This window comes from Haemaphysalis longicornis, unplaced genomic scaffold (assembly GCF_048455015.1).
Source record: "Haemaphysalis longicornis isolate Haplotype H1 unplaced genomic scaffold, Haemaphysalis longicornis Haplotype H1 scaffold_9, whole genome shotgun sequence".
In the NCBI taxonomy this organism is placed as follows: domain Eukaryota; kingdom Metazoa; phylum Arthropoda; class Arachnida; order Ixodida; family Ixodidae; genus Haemaphysalis; species Haemaphysalis longicornis.
Genome location: NW_027526460.1, coordinates 30,330,185 through 30,352,619, shown reverse-complemented (window position 1 = coordinate 30,352,619; position 22,435 = coordinate 30,330,185). Strand labels below are relative to the sequence as shown.

Below are 22,435 nucleotides of genomic sequence, written 5' to 3'. Positions count from 1 at the left end.
AATTTTATGTAAATGTGTGAGAGAATTGTGCATTTATATTGAACTCCGGCCACCTTGGCCATTTTCCACCATGAACAGCGAACACTCTCCCAGAGCACAAGTGTTATTGCATTAAAACGAAGACGCAACCCTGGCAGTGGCTCCGAGGCAGTCTGGCCTGTTTTGACAGCCCACCGAACATAAGAGATCGGTGTTTCTACGTTGCGTTTTGCAAGCTGCCTTTGCAGGTGCACCCGCGGTTGCAGGCCATCAAAAGACGCTTTTTGCTTGTTCGCCCCGGTTTTGCTGAAACAATTTATTTTTCTTTATCAGTGCTGGGTGTACTTGTTATTTTTGGTATTTCAGATGCTACTGTGGCTGTTTCGAATACTTGAGTGCATGCGGCCACATTTCTAGCCGTTTGTGATTCACTCTATTTTCTGCCCGCCATTTTTTACCCACTCCCATTTACAATTACTAGGCGCTAAAGAACATGCAAGGAAAAAAAAGTAATTCTTGAGCAATGGTGGCATTTTCAACATCCAAGGTAGTAAATTCAACACACCCACACTCAATTGGAATTTTGCCATGTGTGTGACATCTCAGACATGTTTTAGGGAGCACCTTCTTCTAATAAGGTGGTCTTTACTTATTCACCACAGCCACCCTACTCAGTAGCAACCACAGCACCCACTGCTGGTCACATCAAGAGCTCCAAAAGCAATGCTTGTGCTTTGCAGTTTTCTTTCTACAGTAGTTTTTTTTATGGGTGATTTGCTGTTCCTTAATTCCTCCCACTATCAGGAAATTAACCCTGACTTGCGCGTGCTTCTGTAAGGGCTTACATGAGCAAGATTCTGCATACTGAAGTATTTAAATATCAAGCTGCTTTTAATGTTCGATATATAAGGGTTCAAATTTATTTTAAAATTTAAATAAGCACAACCACCTACGTTTTTAAATACCCCTTTGAGGAACGCACATATTGTAATGCATTTTGCACTGCTGTAGGATGCACAAGGATGGTAACACGGCAACGTTGTTTAGAAAAGTTGTACAACAGTTGAAGCAGTGCACAAGGCCAAGCAAGATCCCCTGAACAATAATCTCATGGAGAGTACTTTTCATTCCCATCAATAATTAGCAGTACGTCACTTGTTTCTTGTATGTGCATTATATGTACTTGTATGTGTATGTACTTGTTTCTTGTATGTGCATTATATGTACTTGTATGTGTATGTACTTGTTTCTTGTATGTGTATGTACAAAAGAAGCAGATGAACCATGCAGTCTATTTTACCATACATACATGTAAAGAAAAAGCAAGGAATCAATGCGAACTACTCAGTCCGAACACATTTTTAACAACATTACGTCTTCGTTCTTGTTACCATCAAGCTTTTCAAGAAATGATAACACGGACTACTACAGGAATAGTCTGGGATTTCTTAATCAGCATGCTACACAAATTTTTGCGCATTGTTCCCAGCAATGCTGAAAGACCCCAATCATCGCTCATTATATCAGGCGAACCCTGCACCAGACCTGATGGAGCCAGCATTTTCACCGGTGCTCATCAATCGGAATCAGACAATTCGCCCTCCTCCAGGACTCGCGCTGGCTCCTCGTGTGGTTTGCTTCCCTCTAGGACGTTATCCTGCTCCCCTGCGTTCCCTATGACAACAACGCTACTTAGGGCCACTCCTGGTGCAGTTTTGGCCGGCTTCTTGGTCAACGTCTTTCCTGCTGGGCGACGCACTTTGCCCTTACCCACACCACGTGAGCTCTTAGGCCTTCGCGCAGGTGAATGTTGCCTCCGGGAAGTCCTAGAATGCCCTAAGCCCTTATCACCATCACATGGGCTCCTAGGCTGTCTTTCAGGCGAGTGTCGTCTTCTGGAAATTCCTAACTGCTGTGGTGGTGATGCTGAATGTGTTAAGCCCAAATCGTTATCGTATCCATCGTATGGGCTCCTGGGCCGTCTTCCAGGCGAGTGTTGCCTTCTGGAAGCTCCCAACGGTTGTGGTGGTGGTGATGAATGCGCTAAGCCCGTACTTCTATCATACGGGCTCCCAGGCCGTCTTCCAGGTGAGTGTTGCCTTTGGGAAATCCCAAACTGCCGTGGTGGTGATGGTGAATGCGCTAAACCGACATCTCCATCACAGGGGCTCCTAGGCCGTCTTCCAGGTGAGTGTTGTCTTCTTGAAATCCTCAACTGCCGTGGTGGTGATGACTGCGCCAGATCTGTACCTCTATCATACGGGCTCCTAGGCCGTCTTCCAGGCGAATGTAGCCTTTGGGAATTACCTGCAATCCTCGGTGCTGAACCAGGCTGCATTAAGCCCTCATCTTCCCAATATGGGCTTCTGGGCCTTCGTCCAGGCGAACCTAACCTTTGGGAAGTCCTCGAAAGCCGGGGTGGTGATGGCAAATGCCCTAAGCCCTTACCTTCACGACACGGGCTTCCGGGTCTTCGTCCAGGTGAGACTAGCCTCTGAGATGCCCTCGAAAGCCGAGGTGGTGATGGGAGTTGCCGTAAGCCCTCATCTTCCCGATATGGGCTTCTGGGTCTTCGTCCAGGAGAGAGTTGCCTTTGGGAAGCCCTCGACTGCCGCGGTGGTGACGACGAATACCCGAAACCCTTATCTTCATAATATGGGCTTCTGGGCCTTTGTGGTCCAGGTGAGAGTGGCCTTCGTGAAGCTGTCGAAAGCCGAGGTGGTGATGGTGAATGCATGCTCCTCTCTAATCGGGGATGCCAATGGGGCACGGGAGATCGACGTTCTTGCGACCTCTGACATGGTCCTCTAGCCTCGGGGCTGGAGTAGTGCCGTTCAGGACTACGGAGGTGGAGTCTTGGGCTTCTGTGCCTCGCGTGGTTAACATCGACGCGGTCATGCAGTGACCTCCTTGAGGGTGCCAGGTGGTCACTGGGAGAGCCCGGCCTTGGTGGAGGGGACCTAGACAAAGAGCGAGAGCGAGACCTGCGCCGCTTAGGTGGAATGTGGTGGGAGTCTTCTGCCTGCCGCGTCAAGTTACGTGTCCAGTGCTCGGAGTTACGTCCTGGAGGAAATCGCAAGGGAGAACTGTCTTCAAACAAAGGTCGTACAATACGCTTAGATACGCCAGGAGAACCGTTGCGCTCAGAGATTGAGTGTTTGGACAGTGGAGCTTTATCCAATGGCTTGTTTGGTTCGGAGGAGGTTTCCACGCCTTCAAGAGGCCTGCGGTGTGTTGCCATTTTGTTTGGCTGCCTGTCGATCACCTTGTTAGGCTGACGGGCAGACGAATACACAGGCTGTTTCCTCAATGGCACTGGATCCCTCTCCTCAAGTCGTCTCACTCTAGGCGGCAGCGCCCTGTGCAATTCCAGTCTCCTCGGGCGCTTGGTAGGAGACGCGACAGCCTTCTTGATGCTGTTCTTAACGAGCCTTCGAGCGTTCCTTTGTGCGGCCGACTTTGTTGGGCTGGCCATCCCGCCGAATGGTGTCATTTCCCTTTTGCGTGGCGTAAGCGGCACCGTGGAAAGCCTGCCAAGCCCAGTCCTGTGCCCTCGCTTTGCAGGCCCTGAGGAGCCGGCCATTCTGCCCGGCGGTGTTGTTTCCTTTTTGAACAACGCAGGCACCAGCAGGGGAACTTCACTAAACTCGGTCCTGTGCTGCGGTTTCACACCATTGTAGTCGTAGAGTCGTTGCAGGTCCTCAGACATGTCTAGTTTTGGTTTCGTTGCCGTGGGACGTTCCGGAGAATGACGCCGCTCTTGAGGTTGCGTCTCCTCGTTGCTTTGTGCAGCACCGGGGGGCTCGGGTGGACGGCCATGTGGGGAGTGGCTACGTCCCCTAGGCGTGCCCCTTGTCTTGGGACTGTCGCGAGCATTGTCTTGTGCCCCCTGATTCCTTCTGAAGACGACATTGTCCAACCTGCATTTGAAAATGAGTTATTCCAACCGTCACAAGCATAACACAGCAGTGCGCAAATTTTGGGCTTAAATTCAAACTCGTCTGTGTTGCCTAGAAGTCAAAAAAGTGCACGAGGCACTGCAAACTAGCAGAGTTACTTTGGAAGCAAATCTTCCAGAGCTCTTGGAATTATAAGCATGACGATATGCTTAAATTCTACCAACATGCGTGCCTCACAAGGGTCCTACTGCTCCTCTAGACTACACACAAGCAGAACAACAGCAGTAGCCTATTCAGCCCCTGTTAATTCAGAAATTCAGATACTTTGTCATTCCCACACCCTCCCTTCAAAAAAGTACATGGCTCTATGGCAACAAACATTCGCTAATTCAACGCAACACTGCACGTGCACCGGCTAATTCAGACTGGCCGGTGTTGTCATCGCTGGCCAGTTGAGCGATGACAAGATCATCAGCGCTGCCCCCGGCGTGTCGGATGAAGCATTCGACGAAGAAGACCTGTATTATGTGCTATGCCCGGTGCGTTGTACCACAAAAGAAGCCGTGGACGCTCTCGTTTTTCTAAAAGAGTTTTGCTATGATGTTCAGGCAATAAGCCTGCGCTAGAGGGATTGTCGCATGCCCGCAAACTAGTAGTCCTTTCTGCTCAGCTGTCAGCGAAAAATCAAACAAGCCTCACGCACTTCTCAAAGTAAAGGTATGAAATAAAAGAATAGGAAATGCTAGTTTTTGTCATTCATTCGGTAATTCGACATTCGGATAATTCACTCTCTTGAGATCCGAATTCATGAGGTTTTACTGCATAAACGTTTGACCAGTGGCGTACACAGGTTTCATTTCCAGGGGGTGGTGAAGAATGTGGGAAAAAAAAAATTAAAAACTTAAAATTAAAAAATATATATATATATAAAAATCAATTTAAGGAGCACCGACACCCATTTTCGGCGTTAATATTATTGCACAGTTCGCTTCCTTCACACAACAGAATACCCTGGGTGAAATATGAGCGGCCTGCGACGCGAAGAACATACTTTAATTGGATCTCATTTATCGCGCCGACGGAGCAGCGTGCGGAGCCGCACTCAGCAAATGGACATCAGCGTGACATCATCCAGGGACAGCCAAAAGAAGTGACGCAGCGCTCGTCAAAAGCTCGTGACGTCACTTCATGCGCACGGCCCCGCGAGCGGCGAGCGGGTGCAACACCCTCTCAAGCAGCGCCGGTGACGTCCGCACAAAGCGGTGAGGTCAGGCAGGGAGTCTGTCATATGCGCCGTTCGGGATGAAAGCGTGGGAATTTGAAACAAACGATTTTCAGGCCGTTCAATGCAATTAACTATCGCGCGCTGAAGTATTTGAAGTGCTGTTTCAGGTTCGCCAGGCCATTTAGCATCTATAAAAGCAATAAAAGTGTAACATAAAATTTTCGTGTCAGTGCTCCTTTAAGAAACATAGTTTCAGTATGCTATGTGAGCACTCCAAATGACCTTCCAATTGTTTCGTTTATTATTTTCTTTATTCTTAGGGACACTGCAAAATGACTGATCATCATGGTGAGAACTGCCATTCGAGCCGCATATGGTTGGTGCATAGCTTGTGACAGAAACACAATTATTGCTGGTCATTAATTAATGAAAGGAAGAAATAGTGTAATCATATACACCCCTTTCTCCTGAGCACGAAAATTTTGGGGAAGGAGTGCTGTGCACGCCAGTGCTACCAACAACAGCCACTGAACCCCTTGCGACATTATGCAGTGCTGGCTTGGGCTACAATCGAAGGCCACCAGTCACTGAAATCAACGGCCTTTATAACAGTCCTGTACTCGCTATAGACTGCTTTAAACACAACTGATCTCAGGTTCGAAGTTTTCACACCACCAGTGCCTATTCAAATCGATTGATTGTAGGGTTTAACGCAGGCAATGAAGGCACCTGCGTTAATGCAAGCACGCGCCGTAGTGGAGAGCTCCGGATCAATTTTGACCACCTGGGAATCTTTAACGAGCGCCGAAATCTTGTACACACGGGCATTTTTGCTTTTCGCCTCCATCAGAAAAGCGGCCACCGCGGCCGAGAATCGAACTCGCGACCTCATGCTCACCAGCGCAATGCCTTAGCCACTTTGCCACCACGGTGGGTAAAAAATTAATAGTGCTTAACCAGACAGCTACTGCCAAATTTTAGGTAAGGTTTAAAGCTTTCTTTTTCTTAGTCCACGTAAACATGTTCTGGGCCTGCTTAAGTCACAAAATATTGTTTTTCTACCCTTCCTCTTTTGTTCGTTACTTGCACAAAGGCAACATATTGGACACACACACTGTAGAACGTCCTCCTAAATTAAGTTAATGAGAAAAAAAAAAAAAAAACTAGATTGAGGTGGTGCGTCTTTTATCAATATCTTGGTTAATGCTCTACCACCTGTTTGCTCACAGTCACCAAACTGCATTTATATGAAGCAGAGAATGCACCCAGCACTTTCTGAACAATTACTTTCAGCACCAATCTTAACTGAAACCGCTCAAGGATTGGTATTTGAATAGAGAGATAACTTGAGAGAGAGAGAGAGAAAAAAAAAGTCTTCTTCTAACAAACATGCATCATTTTTTTGTTCATGAAATTCTGATGATTCAGAATGTCCAATAAGGTGCTCACAAGAGGGGTCAAATTGAGAAAGCGGTTTTTCAGCAGATATCCTCAGTTTAATTCAAACCATACACCTCGAGAACTTTCAGGAAAGGAATTGTGAATAGGTTTGGCAAATGGCAAGAACGCTAACCAAGTACCCGTACCTTCGTTGCAAACTCGTGATTTCCTTCTCCTTTGTGTCTAGTAGATGCTTGGCTGTCATGTACAGGACAGAGATGTTGTGCCGAAGTATCCCGTTTTCTTTCTTCAAGGCAGCGATGGCTTTTGCCACTTTGCTAGGCTGAGCAGGTGGGTTTCGTGTGTTTGCGCTGGAATCGTGGGACACCTGAAAGTAATAAATAGAAGGCAAGACAATTTAGGCAGAGTGTGCAATGGAGGGTGGACAGGTAACAATACAAAGGCTGCCAGCAACAGAACTGTTTCTTTTTTTACAACATCAACTTTTGACTGAGTGCAACTAAAGCCCTTATGAGGAATTACTAATATGTGGTTCCCTGTGTGTTCATCTCCAGGTTTCCATTCCAAATGCTTTTGTTATCCGGAGCAGGGAGAACCACCAAAAGGCGGAAGACTTTCACCATTGGACCTGCAGAGAGCCAAAGTATGCACGCACACACACAACGGAAACCACACTTCATAAGGGTTTTGTATTTCCAATTTCCTGACTCTTCAAACAGTTTCTGGTAAAATTGTAAAATTTTACCGGAAATTTTGCCAACTTTGTAAAATTGTATTGCAACTATGCGTGCCCTTACGCACGAGCTGAGTTCAAGTTCTAAAGTGGAATTTACCTAAAAAAAGGAAATTGATACTCCGGACACTCTTTACCCCCCTCATGTTTTTTTTTAGCACAATCGCCCAGCAGATCAGCTAGCACCACTTAAAGACCACAAGAAACGTGTCCCACTAGCCACCCAAAACACCCACATAGCACCCATACCTCTAACACGCATTCCACAGACAAACGCAGAGAGAAGAGCCACCAGGGAAAGGCTCTCACCAAACGCCATGGCAACAGTCCCCCCCATACACTATACACAGGGTTGTTCGTTTTCGTGTTTTACATATTTTTTTAAATCTAGGTTTTTTTTTTAAATCGGGGGGGGGGGGGGGGGGGGGGGGGGGTAAAAAATCGGGTGTTATTTGTCGAACTGATAATAGGGGAGAAATCATTTTTTTTGTAAAACCATTCCGAAAATCGGATTGTTTCAGTTCAATCTACAAATGTACTAAGTAATACACCCAGTTTATTTTTGAGGGTATCATGAGCTTAACTCTAACGCGTTAAAATTTGTGTTTATTTCAGCTGGTAATCGGGGGGGACATCAGTGTTTTCCAGAAAATGCTCTCCAAAATTCGGCATTTGTTTGGAAATGAATCAGTAATGATGACTGTAAGGAGCATTGATGACTTCTAAGAAATAAAACATTTATTCACGCAAAGCTGGCCACCGACTGTTCCCTCATCCTTGTTTACATACATTATCATCTGCTTATGCAACATGTTCGTCTTCATTCGAGACCTGTCTGATCGCTGAACGTATCTCAACTGGAAGAAAGTTCTCTCGACAACATAGCTTCCATTAGCTAGCCACAACAATGAGTGCCAGCCTTAGGTAGGTGGAGTCATGGCAATACTCAAGGAGTTCAAAAGCGGTGTTTGTGGGGCTCGCTTCCAACAAGTACTGGTTGAGAACGACAGGTTGTCAGGGCACGATTGTGGAGATCGTTGCTTTGAAAAGGTCCATTCGGGGTGAAATCGGGGGATTAACCCGATTCTCCTGTTACATGGTTGGGGTATAAGAACCGGGTAAAATCGGGTTTTACCCGGAAACGAACAACCCTAACAAATACACCAACACAGCACCCTACTCTTACCATCCAGCCCACGTAGAAGGCATAGTCAGTGGTGCTGGCCAATGACTAGTGCCATCGCAGTAGCCGCAACATAGCAGCCACCACAAACAATGAAACCGCCACTATCGTAGCAGACTCACAACGGCACATTGGAAAGAATTTCTGCACCTGCCTTGTGCACGACACTCCCTGAAAGCCACATGATCCGGATACCAGGTCGCAATGAAGTGGCTCATGCCCAGCTCACAACCGGTACACTGACACACCAGTACAAGGCCTCCAAATACCAGATCACACACATGCGCGGCCTGCAGTTTCAAAGCAGGATTCATAACACACTGGCCACAGCTAAGTCAAGCAGCTGAAAGAATAATCCTGGAGAACTTACAGCGTGCATCAGCTGGAACTAACAATGGCAAAATAAATGCAGTTACTACAGAAATTTCGAGGTTTGTCTGGTGTGAAAAAGAAAAAAAAATTGCATGAGGCCTACCCACACTTACAACCTATACCTTTTCGGGGGATTGTCCAAGTATGTGCCAGACAGATTTGGAGGGTCACCTGGTGTGAAAAATAAAATTGCTATGCACCGATACATGGCACATACTAACACGTAGGATTGAAGAAGAATGAACAAAGTATTTGTGCACCATGCCACAAATGCGGGCCTCTTTGCTTGCTAACTTGACCAGTCAGACACCGATTTCTAGCATTTTTACGCACCCAATGGCTTTTCCTGGGAAAGGTAAACTATTATTTTTGCTCCTACATCAAACAGCTTTTAAATGTGCAAATGTATACAGAGTCTTTCAGCATTGCTGCAAGATGAAAACAGCTGTAATGGAGGGCTCCGGATTAATTGGATCTTTTAATGTGCACTAAAATCTCGACACACAAGCCCGTGTGTCAAGATTTCGGCACATGACAAAGATCCCTAGGCAGTCAAAATTAATCCGGAGCCCTCCACCGTGGCAACCCTCATAGCCCAGGCACAACATCGTTGTGTTAATCCCCACAATCAATAAATCAATCAAACAAAATAGCTAGGTGCAGGGACAGGTGAGCATGAATTAGCAACCACGCAAAAGTAGCTGCCATGAAAAAATTTTCAGCATGAGTGGGCCAATCAACCAGGGTAGCGACTTGGAAGGGGCACAATGGTGCAGATCTTTTTAGCCACTTTCCTCTCAATGCTGGAAGAAACTTGCTTCCACAGAACGTCTTCATAGACATCAGCTGTCACCGCTGTGACTACAAGGGCACAATGGGTAAGCAAAACCATTCCACTGACCATCAAAAAACCCCACCGTTTTCACAGTACCACACCTGCTGTAACCCAGCAGAAGCGAGCCCGTGTGCTTCCAGTAAATGGATTTCCGTTAGATTTATGATCGAAAGATGAAATTCATACCTCATCTATTGTGGCAACTCATGAATGAAAGATCCATTCATAATGTGATCACGTGTTCAAATATGACGCATACAGCCCTGTGTTCATATGGAGCTTGTCTGGATAAAGGTTTCTGCATTTTCAGGTTGTTATATAGTATTATAGACAGCTAAGAGCCACTCCCCGTTATTGAAGTCAGACAGCGAGCAGCCGTAATGGTAGTTTTGTGTTTTAGGCGCATTCCTTGCAGCTGGGGTATGACAACTAGGGGAGCCTGAAACTATCGGCCCAAGGCAAACCACCCGTCGTTGCCACCCTTGAGGTGCCAGCACTTCGCAGTGCTTTCTGTAACGCACAATTTATTTAGCACGTCCCGGCCACAGAATACCTTCTGCAGTTGATACGACTTATTGAAAATGTACACCACAGCAACACTCCTTGAATAGAAAAATAGGTAATTAGAAAAGCTTAAAACTGCAGCTACTTACATCGCTGCACACCTCTTGGCTCGCTTAACCCAGTTTCCAGCAGGAATTTCCTTTTGTTTTGTCACAAAAGGAAGATGATTATGTGAACGGCGTAACTAACACGGCCAAATCATTGAGAAAACTTGAATGAGTAAACATTCGAACTCTCCAATGTAGTCCTTTTTTAGGTGCAAAGGCGCGCAATGCGAGACTTACCGAACCTTTGGCGATCGGACGATCACCAGAAACGGAAGAAACTTCGGGCTTTTTGGTAATCAGCGGCGGTCGGTCGTGTTTTTTCACAGGAGTGTCTTGTCTTGGTATCACAGAGGTATCCAAAAGGTCGAGGTCGGCAGTACATGCCGCGAGCAGATCTTTGGCGTCATGTTGGTTTTCACCACCGAATTCACCCACGTCCGAGTAAATGTCCACATCCCCGTCATCTTCCATCACTTATACGAGTCTGGTTAGGAGCATACATGTAAGCCAGAAATCACCAAAGACAAAAGGTAAGAGCCAAACAGTTGTACAAGCTCCACGTAAAATGCCTCACCAGTAAATACTAGGTGTGAGGAACAACCGTTGTGTATGGGAAAGCAGTTCGTGTGAAGCGTAACAGCGGACACTACCAAAGCGCCTATATTACTTTCCAATGATGAACCACGTTGCCTGAAATAAGGCCACATGCGCGGCATTGTCAACGGGAATTAAATGTACTGAATGAAGTGGGAAACTGGGAACACCGCACTCACAACTTGTGCTAACAACACTCATCTCGCGCCTAAAAAAATGGACTTAACTTTCTGCATTAGTTTTTTTCAACTCTACATTCTTAGCTGTTTTAAATTAAACCTGATATAATAAACATAACTAAGCAGTTTTATATTGAAAGAGGACTGTTCCTTTTGTATTTAGCCTCATTTATTCGCTGCGCGCCGGCGAATTCTCTGCCGTCCTGTAAACACGACGCCACCAACCAGACGCCTCCTCGCCCGCCGTTCTCGCTTTCGTGTAACTATGGTATTGATATGATCCGGTGAATATTACTCGATACGAAATGTTCATTACAACCTTTGTGTGTAAACTTATTCTGTGGATTTTGCACGTTTGTCTCTACTTCCTGGACGTGTTATCTCTAGTGAAACACAAGCTGTTTCATCGGTTAAGGTTCTCGAGTGTGCATGATGCAAAGTTCGCCGACGCGAAACTTGCGTGTCCCTCGAGTGCTCTGGCCAGCCTGGACTCGCTGCAGAGGCTCCCCAAGCACATGGCAGTTTTAATTGGTGAACACGACATCTCGTACCAAGACGCTGCGAATCTCGTGGTGTGGTGTCTTTTTGCCGGGATACCGTACGTAACACTCTACGATGCGGAAGGTAAGTCGCCGTGCAGAACGCCGGTTGCCCTCGCTGCTCCCGTAAGTGCCCGAAATCCTCTGTTCCTCTGTTGGAACTTGAACTCGGATATCTCCACTTGCGTTCACAGATCGGCTAGGAGCGCTGATGCATTTGTATTAGCGCGTGCTGTCCTCCGACAAGTTGTTGAAAATGACAGTGGAGGTTACGCGACATCGTTTGACCCGCGATCGTGTTTATTTCCGCCCTCCGTTACGATGGCATTTGTAGGAAAAACCTTCGTCGCCTCGATGTCCCCTTCGTTCTCGTAATTCTCACGTTGTGTCTTGCGGGCATTCAGATAGGGACAGATAAAAGCTTATCGCCTGCCATGTATCTTTTTTATCGGCCCGAACTTTGTGCTCCGCTATTATTTATTTAGCAGGCTAACCTTTTTTCCCCTTTGCTGCCTGTTATAATTAAGATTAACTAGGCGGGCACGGTAGCTGGCGCGTTACGCTGAGCTGGCTACGCGCTGGCAGCACACGTGTACGGCTGTTCTCCTATCGGTGCTAGCGTCACTTGCTTGTCTTTGTGTTATTCATTTTGTAGTGCATCTGTGCTTTATGACCGCGCCAACTCAACAAAGGTGACGCGCGCTTCAAATTTTCTAGACAGATGCGTGTTTTCGCTCCCAGTGTTCAACGCATGGGATTACTCCTTTTAGCGCGGCGAGCGTTACTCGGCGCCGGTGTTTATCAATTGGGTCATTTTTTTTTCTCTTCCTTCGTGCAGGCGCATTAAAACAGAACTTCCTCAGACTTCACGAAGAGATCTCAAGGAGCCAAGTGAAGCACTTCGGATGCGACAGCCGATGCAAAGTTGTGCTCCATGTAAAGGGCCAGGAAGTGCCGGAAAGCAATGGTATTCCTGCTTGCTTGATCCTTCTTGTTTTTGTTTTTTTTTTCCTTTCCGAAAAAACCGAAGTGCTGTACATTGAAAACAAAAAGTGGGAGTTGATTAAGTGTCCGCTTTTCAAGAAAGGCAGTAGTAGTGAAAAATAATAAACAAAATATGGCTTTATGCGCCTACTCTACACCTGGGCTTGAGGCGCGCCTTAGTGGATGTCTCAGGATTAATTTTGACATCCTGGGAGATCTCCAACACATACCTGCCAACTCTCCCAAATCGTCCGGGAGTCTCCCGTATTTGGACAATGTCTCCCAATCGTTCGAATTTTATCTCCATTCTCCAGAAAAGTGGCTGCCACAGCAAAGTGGTCGTTTTTTTAATTACGCACCTACGTTAGCCTTTCTTGCTGCGACAGTTGTGTTGCTCTAGAAGACCACTCGCCACCGTACTTCTGGTTCCTTGTAATCATACTGTAGATTGCCACTAAGTACATTCAAGGCACTACAGTGTGTGCACCGCAGTGCGCAAAGTACACTGCGGTGCACCTGGAATACTGCACGCACCGCGCGTCTGGGCGCTGCAGGAATGTTGTTTATAGCCTACAAAGGCCGGCTGCGATACACGCTTGCCGCTGTAGCAAAAGAAGGTAAGGGGAAAGGTCCCTTCACAACTAAATATGTTTGGCACTCTCCACTACAAGAACCAGGAGTGGGAGTTTTTCATTATGCTAGAACAAAGCAGCTCAAAATAAACACCCTGTCCCCTTTGTCGTGTCAGTCTCCAGTTTGAGCACTTTCCGAAATGCCTAAGTAATCCCCCCCACCCCTTTGCTGCGGTCTCCCGAATTTTTATGTTGCTAGGGGTTGGCAGGCCTGCTAACGCACATCAAAATCTTGACACGTGGGCGTTTTCTTACATAAATTTCATCCCTCTTAAAGGAGCACTGACACCAATTTTCTGCGTTAATATTATTTCACAGTTCGCTTCCTTCACTCAACAGAATACCCTGGCTGAAATATGAGCGGCCTGCGACGCGAAGAACATAGTTCAATTGAATCTCATTTAGCGCGCCGACAAGGCAGCGCACGTAGCGGCACTCAGCAAATGGACATCAGCGTGACATCACTCCGTGAGAGGAAAAAGAAGTGACGCGACAGCGCTCGTCAAGAACTCGTGACATCACTTCACGCGCGCGCCCCCACGAGCAGCGAGCGGGCGCAACACCCTCTCAAGCGGGCGCCGGTGACTTCCGCACAAAGCGTTGAGGTCAGGCCGGGATTCTGTCATATGCGCCGTTCGGGATGAAAGCGCGGGAATTTGAAACAAACGATTTTCAGGCCGTTCAGTGTAATTAACTATCGCGCGCTGAAGTATTTGAAGTGCTGTTTCAGGCTCGCCAGACCATTAAGTATCGGTGAAAGCAATAAAAGTGTAACATAAAATTTTCGTGTCAGTGCTCCTTTAACTTGTTGCGCTGTAGCCGAAATTCTTAAAACCTACCAACTAGCCCTAAGCATGAGCATATTTGTAGTCAGATCCTTAATGAAAACGGTACAGGTTTATGCTGTCATAGTGATGCATCAGTGGGACACGTCTTTTTTTTTTTCTTTTTTTTTACATTAGCCATATTGTTCCATCCTGCTGTTATTACACTTTCTGGGTGCAGCACAGCTGCTGCATGCGTGAACTGGCTGTTTTCCTCTTGGTTGTCCAGGCTACCGGAACGGCTACACGCGGCGGGTTCAGGTGCACCTAGCCAGCTGTGAGGACGGCCGTCGCCACCTGGCAAACATAGCTCGCACGTTCTGCCAAGCCGTGGAGAGAGGAGAGCTTGCACCTGGGGACATCACTGCCCACAGTATACAGCAGAAGCTAGGAGGTGACTCTGCCTCGTTTTGCTCTACAGCCACAGCAGCAACAGTATCATAAAATCGTGGTGTGACCTCATTCACAAGCATTGATTTCCTAGTTTTCCTGTGCGGCTGAGTGGAGTGCCTCCGGTGATGTTGCTACCATTTGTTTTTCTGAATCTTGCCCGTAGCTGCATCTAAGTAGACTGCCTGAAATTATGTCAAACGTATCTGCTTATTATTCATGAGCATTGGAAGCGCGCAGCGATTGGCACAGTGGAATAATTGACACACCTACTGCACCTACTGGCCACGAACCATTTCTGTACAGCTGTTTACAGGGATATCTAGTTAACCGTGTTAGTGTTGCCCTAGATTTCGGACAGTGATTGCTGCATTGGAATAATTGCCGTGCCTATTGGCCACTAACCATTTCCATACAAGCTGTTTACCTTAGTATTAGTTAACCACATTAGTGCCACCCCAGATTTTGGATAACGATTGCCACTTGGAACAATTGTCATGCTTTCTTGGCTCCATTTTTATACAAGTTGTTTACCAAAGTATTAGTTAACCACGTGGTTGTGGTCCTAGATTTCAAACAATTAAAGGAACAGGTAGGATCTAGGGAAGGCTACTTGGCAATGAACCACATGCATTGCTGTCACATTCAATCCATAATAGTAAACCCCTTTATTAGGGATTTTCCCTTGATTCAACAAAAAAATCCGCAGTAATGGAAGCATTGATAGAATAGAATGTGGAGACAGACGCAGTGCTCTTTGAAGGCATATACGAGGATTGTGTGGGCACAGCAATGCTTTACTAGAACAGTGTGGAGTTCCCTATTAGCTAAGAAGGGCGCCAGACAAGGGGACAGCATCTCACCAAAATTGTTTGCAGCATGATTAGAAGGGTTAATAAAGACGATAGTCTTCCTTGGGCTTCTTAAACGAAAATTTTGGCCTGTGTGTCTGTTTGCCTGTCTGTATTTCCTCGATTCAGCCGCCCAGCCGAAAGTTAAAATAATTCTTGAACAAAATGTTTATATGGGAAAAAAATTTCCACGCTACTAAATCTGGTGGCACTACTTGTCAACACTGTTGAGCAAAAAAAAAAGAGAAAAAAACAGGTGCATTTGAGGCAAGACATCAACACATAAGCGATATTTGCATTGCCCTTTTAATTACAAATACATGGCTGCTTGATTTTTGCAAAAGCAAAAGAAAATATACCCCCTGGAAAAAAAAAGAAAAAAAAACGTTTTGACCCCAAAATACAAGCACTCGTGGCGCCCTTTCATGGCAGTGTTTTAAGTTAAAGAGTCACAAAAGGTTCCAGTAGATGGTGTGAGCAGTGGAACACGGCAAAATTGAATTGAATTGGAACATACCTCTACTGTGTTTTATCGTGGGAGGAGAACGGCATCAGAGGTGGGTGGGACAGCGAAGAGAGGAATTTACATGGTACGGGAAGCAGAAGACTATCGTCTTTCGACGACATTTGCAGTGAAGTGAGCAGATGTGCGGCCAGCCTTTTTCTTTTTTTTTTTTTAAGAAGCTTGAATGGGAGAAGTATGGGTGCAAATGTGTGAAGAACATTTAAGTCAGTTGAGATTTGCGGATCAAATCTTGTTGAGTAACTCAAGAAAGCACCTGCAAAGGATGCTTCAGGAACTACACTCAGAAAGCCGAGTCGTAGGATTGAAGATAAGTATGAGCAGGACTAAAATAATGTGAACAGAATCAGGCATAGAATAACTGTGAGCTAGGGAGCATTCAGCACACACCCTGCAAACAGTAGGCTACCTCTGTCACTAAAATGGAAAGTTACAGCCGATGTGTGCTCTGGTGATTATTTATGGCGTCGAAACTTTGAGGAATTACTAAGCACCTTGGAAGGAAACTTAGGTTGGCCCAACAAGCCAGGTATGTAGTGGAAATGCCAGGAATGGTAGTAGTATTGCTTAGAGATTGGAAATGAGCGCAGCCCAGGAGTCGGGGGTTTATCCAGAATTTCTATTTTGGGGGTGTGTCAAAATCCTCGTGGGGGGGTGTTGGGGTGGCTGTTTGGGGGGAGGGGGAATATAAATCAACTTGTGGATACCCGGGTAACAGTGGCTACTGAGAGGTGGTACTAGGAATAGGAGAAAACTGACAACTCCATGGAGGGATGGGATAGGGAAATTTAGTGACGAATGGATCTGGACAGCGCTAGATAAGAACAGTTGCAGGACTTTGTTGTTCAGTGCACGTAGATGAGCTGGTGAAAGTGACGAACACTTGTTTCCGTCTTGGTGTAAGTGGTTAGAGCCAAGTAAGTGTGGCATTTGCTTCATTCTGGCAGCCAGGGAAGCATGACTGCGAAGCGTGCTGACAGTGGGCTTCCCTTGCCACAGATGTTCCTGATCCTGAATTGCTGCTGAGGTGCGGCAGCGTGCATAGCCTGCTGGGCTTTCCTCCTTGGCAGATACGGCTCACGGAAATTATGTGAGTGATTCACCGTATCAGCAACTGCTTTGGAAAGCGTTAAAGGGGCCTTGAAGACAATAGACAACTTTGTTCAATTTGAAAGAGCTAGGCCTCAGTGCCTCACTCTGTTCAATTCTAGCCACAAAAGACGTTTTTTTTTTTACTGAAAAAAATGTAATAAGTGTGAAAAAAACATTCAAATTTCACACTACAAAGACGTGTTATGGCCCGGAGGGACATCATGTGGGCCAACATTAAAAACATAATTTTTAGTGAAATAAAAGGAACGTAAAGGCAAAATACAAGCTTGTTTTATTCGAAAAATTTGGTATTTTATAGTGCCCTGAGCGGTTGTCTGGCAGCAAACTGTATTCATTGAGAAAGTAAACAGCACACTATAAAAGATAGTGTGCTGACGAGGCCTGCCACCATCTCACAGATAACCATTTGGTTATCTTATCTCCCTCTTTTATAGATGCCACTGAAATACCACTGAGATACCAGTGTTCACACTTTACTTCTGACCACACTTCTATTCCTGCCCTATTTTTATTACGGCTGATAATAATCATTTCCTAAAACATAAGCTATGACTTGACAAGCATGGTCACGTAAGTGGCCGTGCTGCGTATGTCGGTTGGCCAGTGTTGTTTCAGACAAGCCCAGTGCATACGACGGCTGTGTTAAGCAGCGTCAGCCGGCAATGTGCTACACTAAATTGTTCGATGTTTTGTGTTCATTCATAACTTTCGTTGTTTGCACCACCATTCTTCCTGCTATAAAAAGAATATGCATTAAATTTAAGCGCAAATAGCTCGTTTGGCGAGCTTATAAGCCCTGCCTAACTTGAATTTGCTTTTGCCAGCCTCAGCCAATCGTGCAGCTTGTGAATCGCGTGGCCATTCTCTTTTTTTCCTAATTATATAGCTTATCTGAGTGAAGTTTGCGTTAAAAGTGGTGTCAGTGTTGCTCTAATGAGCAATATTTCGAATGAACCAAACTTATTTTGTCTTCATGGCCCCTGTAATAGCACTTTAGCATTCAAGTGATGCGATCAAATGGAACTAAAAGCCTCACTACAATCGTCCAGTCATGTGTATTAGTGATGGATTATTTGGGTGGCCTCCAATCCCACAAACAGGATTCTGTGACGTCATAGAAAAGTTGCAAGAAAGTGGCTAGGGAGTCGCTACTGCTTCACACGTCTTCTTAATTATCTCCATTATTTGTTCGAAGTTGCAATAAAACTAAGCAGTCTTTCTAATGATCCAAACTTGTATTTTGTCTTCATGGCCCCTTTAAAGGGCTCTGCAACAGTCAGCGTTATTCTATCATCACCACCACCAGCAATAAGTGTTGCTACTAATGACTGTTATTATCAACAGCAACTCACAACTGTTACTGCCATCAGTAAAATGACAACAGTGGCTGGCAAAGCTGACAAAGTTGACACCAAAGAGAAGTGGATGGATGTCATTAGGGGAGGTTTTTATCGAGCAGTAAATAAACACTGGCTGTTGCTTCACACCAGTGGGACAGTTGCTTCATACAGGAGTTTCTTTTCGTTTAGGCATAAATGCCTAATGGAGCATTCTTCATTTATTCCTCGTCCCCCATCTTCAAATTTAGTGCAGAATTAACGCAGTGTTTAACAGTTTTAATGCAAATTTGAAAAATTAAACGCGTCAAGACAGAGTGCTGCATGCAAGCCCTACACATTTCGAAGCAGGAATCACAGCTGTTTGGCCACAGCTCCCTTGCTGATGAAAGTGAACTAGGTCCTTATGCTCAAGCTTTTTGACGTAATCAAGTTGAGGTGGCAAAGGAATAATTCAGCATGATTCGTCGTGCCCTTTGCCTCAACTTGAAGCAGAAGCACAAGTTGCAACTAGAAAAATCTGGGCATTCATTTGGTGTCGAAAAAAGAAACTGCCCCCAGTTATGGCGTGTGAGGATTAGCCAAGGGATTGCAAAGGCTGTGTTTGAAAGGCTGTTCGTTTGGTGGCACATTTTTTAAGGCAGGCAGCCAAGAAGCCTGCAGCACTTCACTTCTCGAGCCAACTACTTGCAAGGGGGAGGAAGCACTTTTAAGAACAGCACATTTGCACTGTTACTATGTTCAAGTTAACCGTCAACTTTGCGCAACCTAACAGGAACCCGGAGGGTGACACAAGTTGCACGGCTCACAAGAGAGGTTTTTCTATTCTCTTGCAGATCCTTGCCGACCCACCACAACCTTCGGTTTCCTGAGTTTGTGGAGGCACTCGTCCACTACGGCAGACGGGAGCAGCGCTTTGGAAAGTGACTGTCGTGTGGTGTGGGACTGCCCCTCAACTAGGACTCTGCAATCTATTGTCCTCCATCATCATTAGCAATTCATTGACCCAGTGATCAGGTGCTCTGTTGTTCAGAGGAGGGCGAGAACGCTGCATCTTCCGGTTTACACACAATCTGTTACTTAAGTTGTATTGATTTGGAAACCTCATTCTGTTTTATTGCCCAAAGGCTCGTCTTATACATTAGCCTCGGTAAGGCTCACCTGCCCCAGGCAGGTGTGTGCGAAACGAATTGAGGATCTGATCAGTGAGGGTAGCAACTCTATGGGGTTGCGATTGCTGTTTCAGTGGACCTGGCTACTATAGCCTGGGCCCTTTACACAGCTGTGGGGGAGAATACTGTAAATAAATGTTTTCGTATGTTGCCAGCGACGGCTGGTTCCTGCTGTCTGAATCGGTTCTCCTTCATTCACAGTAAGGAGCCTTAGAACACATTTTGAGTGTGGTAAGAAACTCGTGCAATAGGGGTCTTTTACGCGCCCATAAACTTGGATCCAAGCTAAATAACTTTTTTTTTATTCCTACAGCAGGGGGCTCACAGTTATGCTGCAAAGTTAGCAATGGTCTCCGAGTCCTTATTACAAACCCCCGTTGTCTATTGCATCGTGCTTAATGCGTCATGGAGCGAAAATGTGCAATTGGGCAGCTTTCATTGTGCACTTTTGTTCTGTGAGAGGACACCTAAAATTTCTGGAGTCAGTCAAGTAGTTCTAAAGATAATTAGCCCTTTTTGGAGGAACAATAGACAAAACAACATTAGTCATAAAACTGTAGTCCTCATAGTTTCTAACACTATAAACCCTGGTGAATGCAACACAGGAAGCGTTTTTTGGTGGACCGCTTGGAACTAATATTGCAATTAATTGTTAAATGTAATGCACAGAAAGTTAACTATAAGCTGTGGAGGTGACTAAAAGGAAATTGCTGTGCTAGTGGAGCAAAATCGGGTCACGTGACACGGACAAGCTACCACCTGTTGCGAACAAATTACATAGTAGTAAAATTAGAAAGGTATACTAGATGTATTAGCTTCTACTAATATGGCAAGCTGACATGTCGTCACCCCAATACAAAGGGGTACCAAAACAATTGATAAATAGAACTGCAACCAATAAACATGATGATGTCATTGCTGAGTGGTAGAACGAAAGAGTTCATTGCCTGTGTCACTACAGCTGCAGCTCTTGCAGCATTATAAAGAACGTTTGGGAAAAAAACCAAGCACTCTTGATATATAGCCAAACGTTATAACAAATTATTGAATTTAACCAAATTGGAAATTTGATTGGTCATTACGAATTTCAACGGCATTTATGCTGTTTAAGGCGAAACAGTATTTGTTATAACTGATTATTTTTTCTTGCCACATGGCTGAAAGTAGCATTCAAGCTTGCAAGGAGAGTCAAAGCCTGTCCAAAAACTCGTCCTCCGACAAAGTTTGCACAGGAATTACGCGGGAATTTTTTCCTATGGGTGCAACATAAGGTGTAGGTTGTACGCACGAGAATGCGGTATATATTTAGTGCAGCTCATATATCAAATTAGCGCTCTTTAGTTCTATTTTATTGTGCTGCTCTATAATTAGCAATTCAGGTGGATCCTTTTACAACTAATGTAGTGTATACAGCATAAATTCTCGCTCCCTGTGCAATTTCATTGCACAATGAGGTTCAAATGTTCATTAACTGAGCACTTTACTGCTAATTACCTTGGCAAAATTTTTGCAGAAGGGGATTATTTCCACTGCACTGCACAACTTCCCGTGGTACCCAAGGAGGGCGCTTCAAGTTGCCTTTAACCAGATTGTGGCTATTCACTCCTTGTATACGCCAACTTCTTAACTTTCCCAGAGTTGCCTAAAATATGGTACATAACTGCAGGTGTACTAGCATTTCACACGGCTGAGGTCACTCCCCTCTAGCAGCCCTAGAAAAGTTTTTCCCGACACAAAGTATCAGGCTAGTAAAATTAGCAACTTGCTTGCTGGGCGATCGCGTCGCGTACTTGAAACAGCCACAACGCCATTTTTGCTTGTGGTTTACATTTGCATAGCCTTGCAGCTGAACGCTCTCATGAAACACTTCTGTTTGGCAAGCAATTTGGCAGTAATTTACCTAATGCCAAATTGCTTACTCACATTTGGGCTAACTGGCTTGGCAATTTCACCCATTCAGTCCAATCCCCTCCCTGCACTGTTGCTTTACATCCCTCAGCGGTAAACCTTGAGAGAGGCTACTGTCCCTTCTCAGTTGGCAAGGTCCGATGAACCGCAGCCAGACAACTGTGGATTGCTTTGAGAGTAGCCCAAAAACATTTCCATGTTTAAATTTATAGTACCATACAGTCAGTCAGCAGCATTGTGAAATGGTATGGTATTTTTTTCTTTTGCATGTCTCTAAACGTGGCAGCCCCTTTGCTTGCAGGTAGGTACGTACCGAAGGGTTATTTTGGCCGCCATAATTCAAATGTAGTCAATAATTATGTGCACCTGCTAGTTTGAAGATTGGCTTGGGAATGTTTCAATTCTAAGCCATTTTTGATTAAAGCTTCAAGTTGCTCATAAATTCCAGTATTAGAAATTCAAACTCAATTTATTCGATCAGTGATTCAATTTGAAATCCACATGTTTGCACACCTTTTGCTTGAAACATTGGTGGGCTACTTTGTTAAAAGATTCTGTTGCATGCATCTCTGCCCCAGACTGATGTTGTCATCATTTCGCACCAAAACTGGCGCTTCCAGAATTGCACGGCCATAGTGCTTGCGAAGACACCAGATGTTAAAAAAATTGGTTGCTCCCACACACAGGTGTTCATATGCCACCTATGAACGTGCATCCTACAACAGACAGAATGGTTCCCTGCACTCAAAACAAAGCTATAGGGTTGTCACAGCAAACGGTGACAGACAACTGCCATTCTCTGGCAGAAACCCAACGGCCTTGGCTGGTCACGCCGATGATTGGCATGACAACTTTTGTTGAGAACAGTCTACACCTGCCAGCTGTTCTAGGAAGCAACGCAAAGGAGGGGCGACCATCATCCGAGGGAACGATTAGTGTGACACTTGTTCGGAAAAGTCCACACCTGCCGGCCGTTCTAGGAAGCAGCACAGAGGATCAGTGACCTGAGCGGATGGAGACAACACAGGAATAAATGACAGTGGAAGCAAGCCCAAGAGAGAGACTGCCAGTGGAGGCTATGGCCATCGCCAGACAGCTTTCTGAACTAACCACTGCTTGCCGTAAATGCACTTGTCATTTTTAATGTAAAT

The 22,435-nt window shown here is 45.5% G+C and overlaps 2 protein-coding genes across 2 annotated transcripts; one reads left to right on the top strand and one right to left on the bottom strand.

The window, feature by feature from the left end:
• Window positions 1-1,250: 1,250 nt before the first annotated feature.
• LOC144152659 (uncharacterized) lies at window positions 1,251-11,064 on the bottom strand. The gene is made up of 3 exons (XM_077684025.1): window positions 10,476-11,064; window positions 6,690-6,871; window positions 1,251-3,899 (listed from the first exon to the last, which is right to left on the bottom strand). The coding sequence occupies exons 1-3, from the start codon at window positions 10,707-10,709 to the stop codon at window positions 1,556-1,558; spliced, it is 2,760 nt and encodes a 919-aa protein (XP_077540151.1). The 5' UTR covers window positions 10,710-11,064; the 3' UTR covers window positions 1,251-1,555.
• A 138-nt stretch (window positions 11,065-11,202) lies between these two features.
• Window positions 11,203-19,556, top strand: LOC144152660 (dehydrodolichyl diphosphate synthase complex subunit nus1-like). Its single transcript, XM_077684026.1, has 5 exons — window positions 11,203-11,635; window positions 12,389-12,517; window positions 14,220-14,384; window positions 16,754-16,844; window positions 19,041-19,556. The coding sequence occupies exons 1-5, from the start codon at window positions 11,317-11,319 to the stop codon at window positions 19,129-19,131; spliced, it is 795 nt and encodes a 264-aa protein (XP_077540152.1). The 5' UTR covers window positions 11,203-11,316; the 3' UTR covers window positions 19,132-19,556.
• The last annotated feature ends 2,879 nt before the right edge of the window (window positions 19,557-22,435 follow it).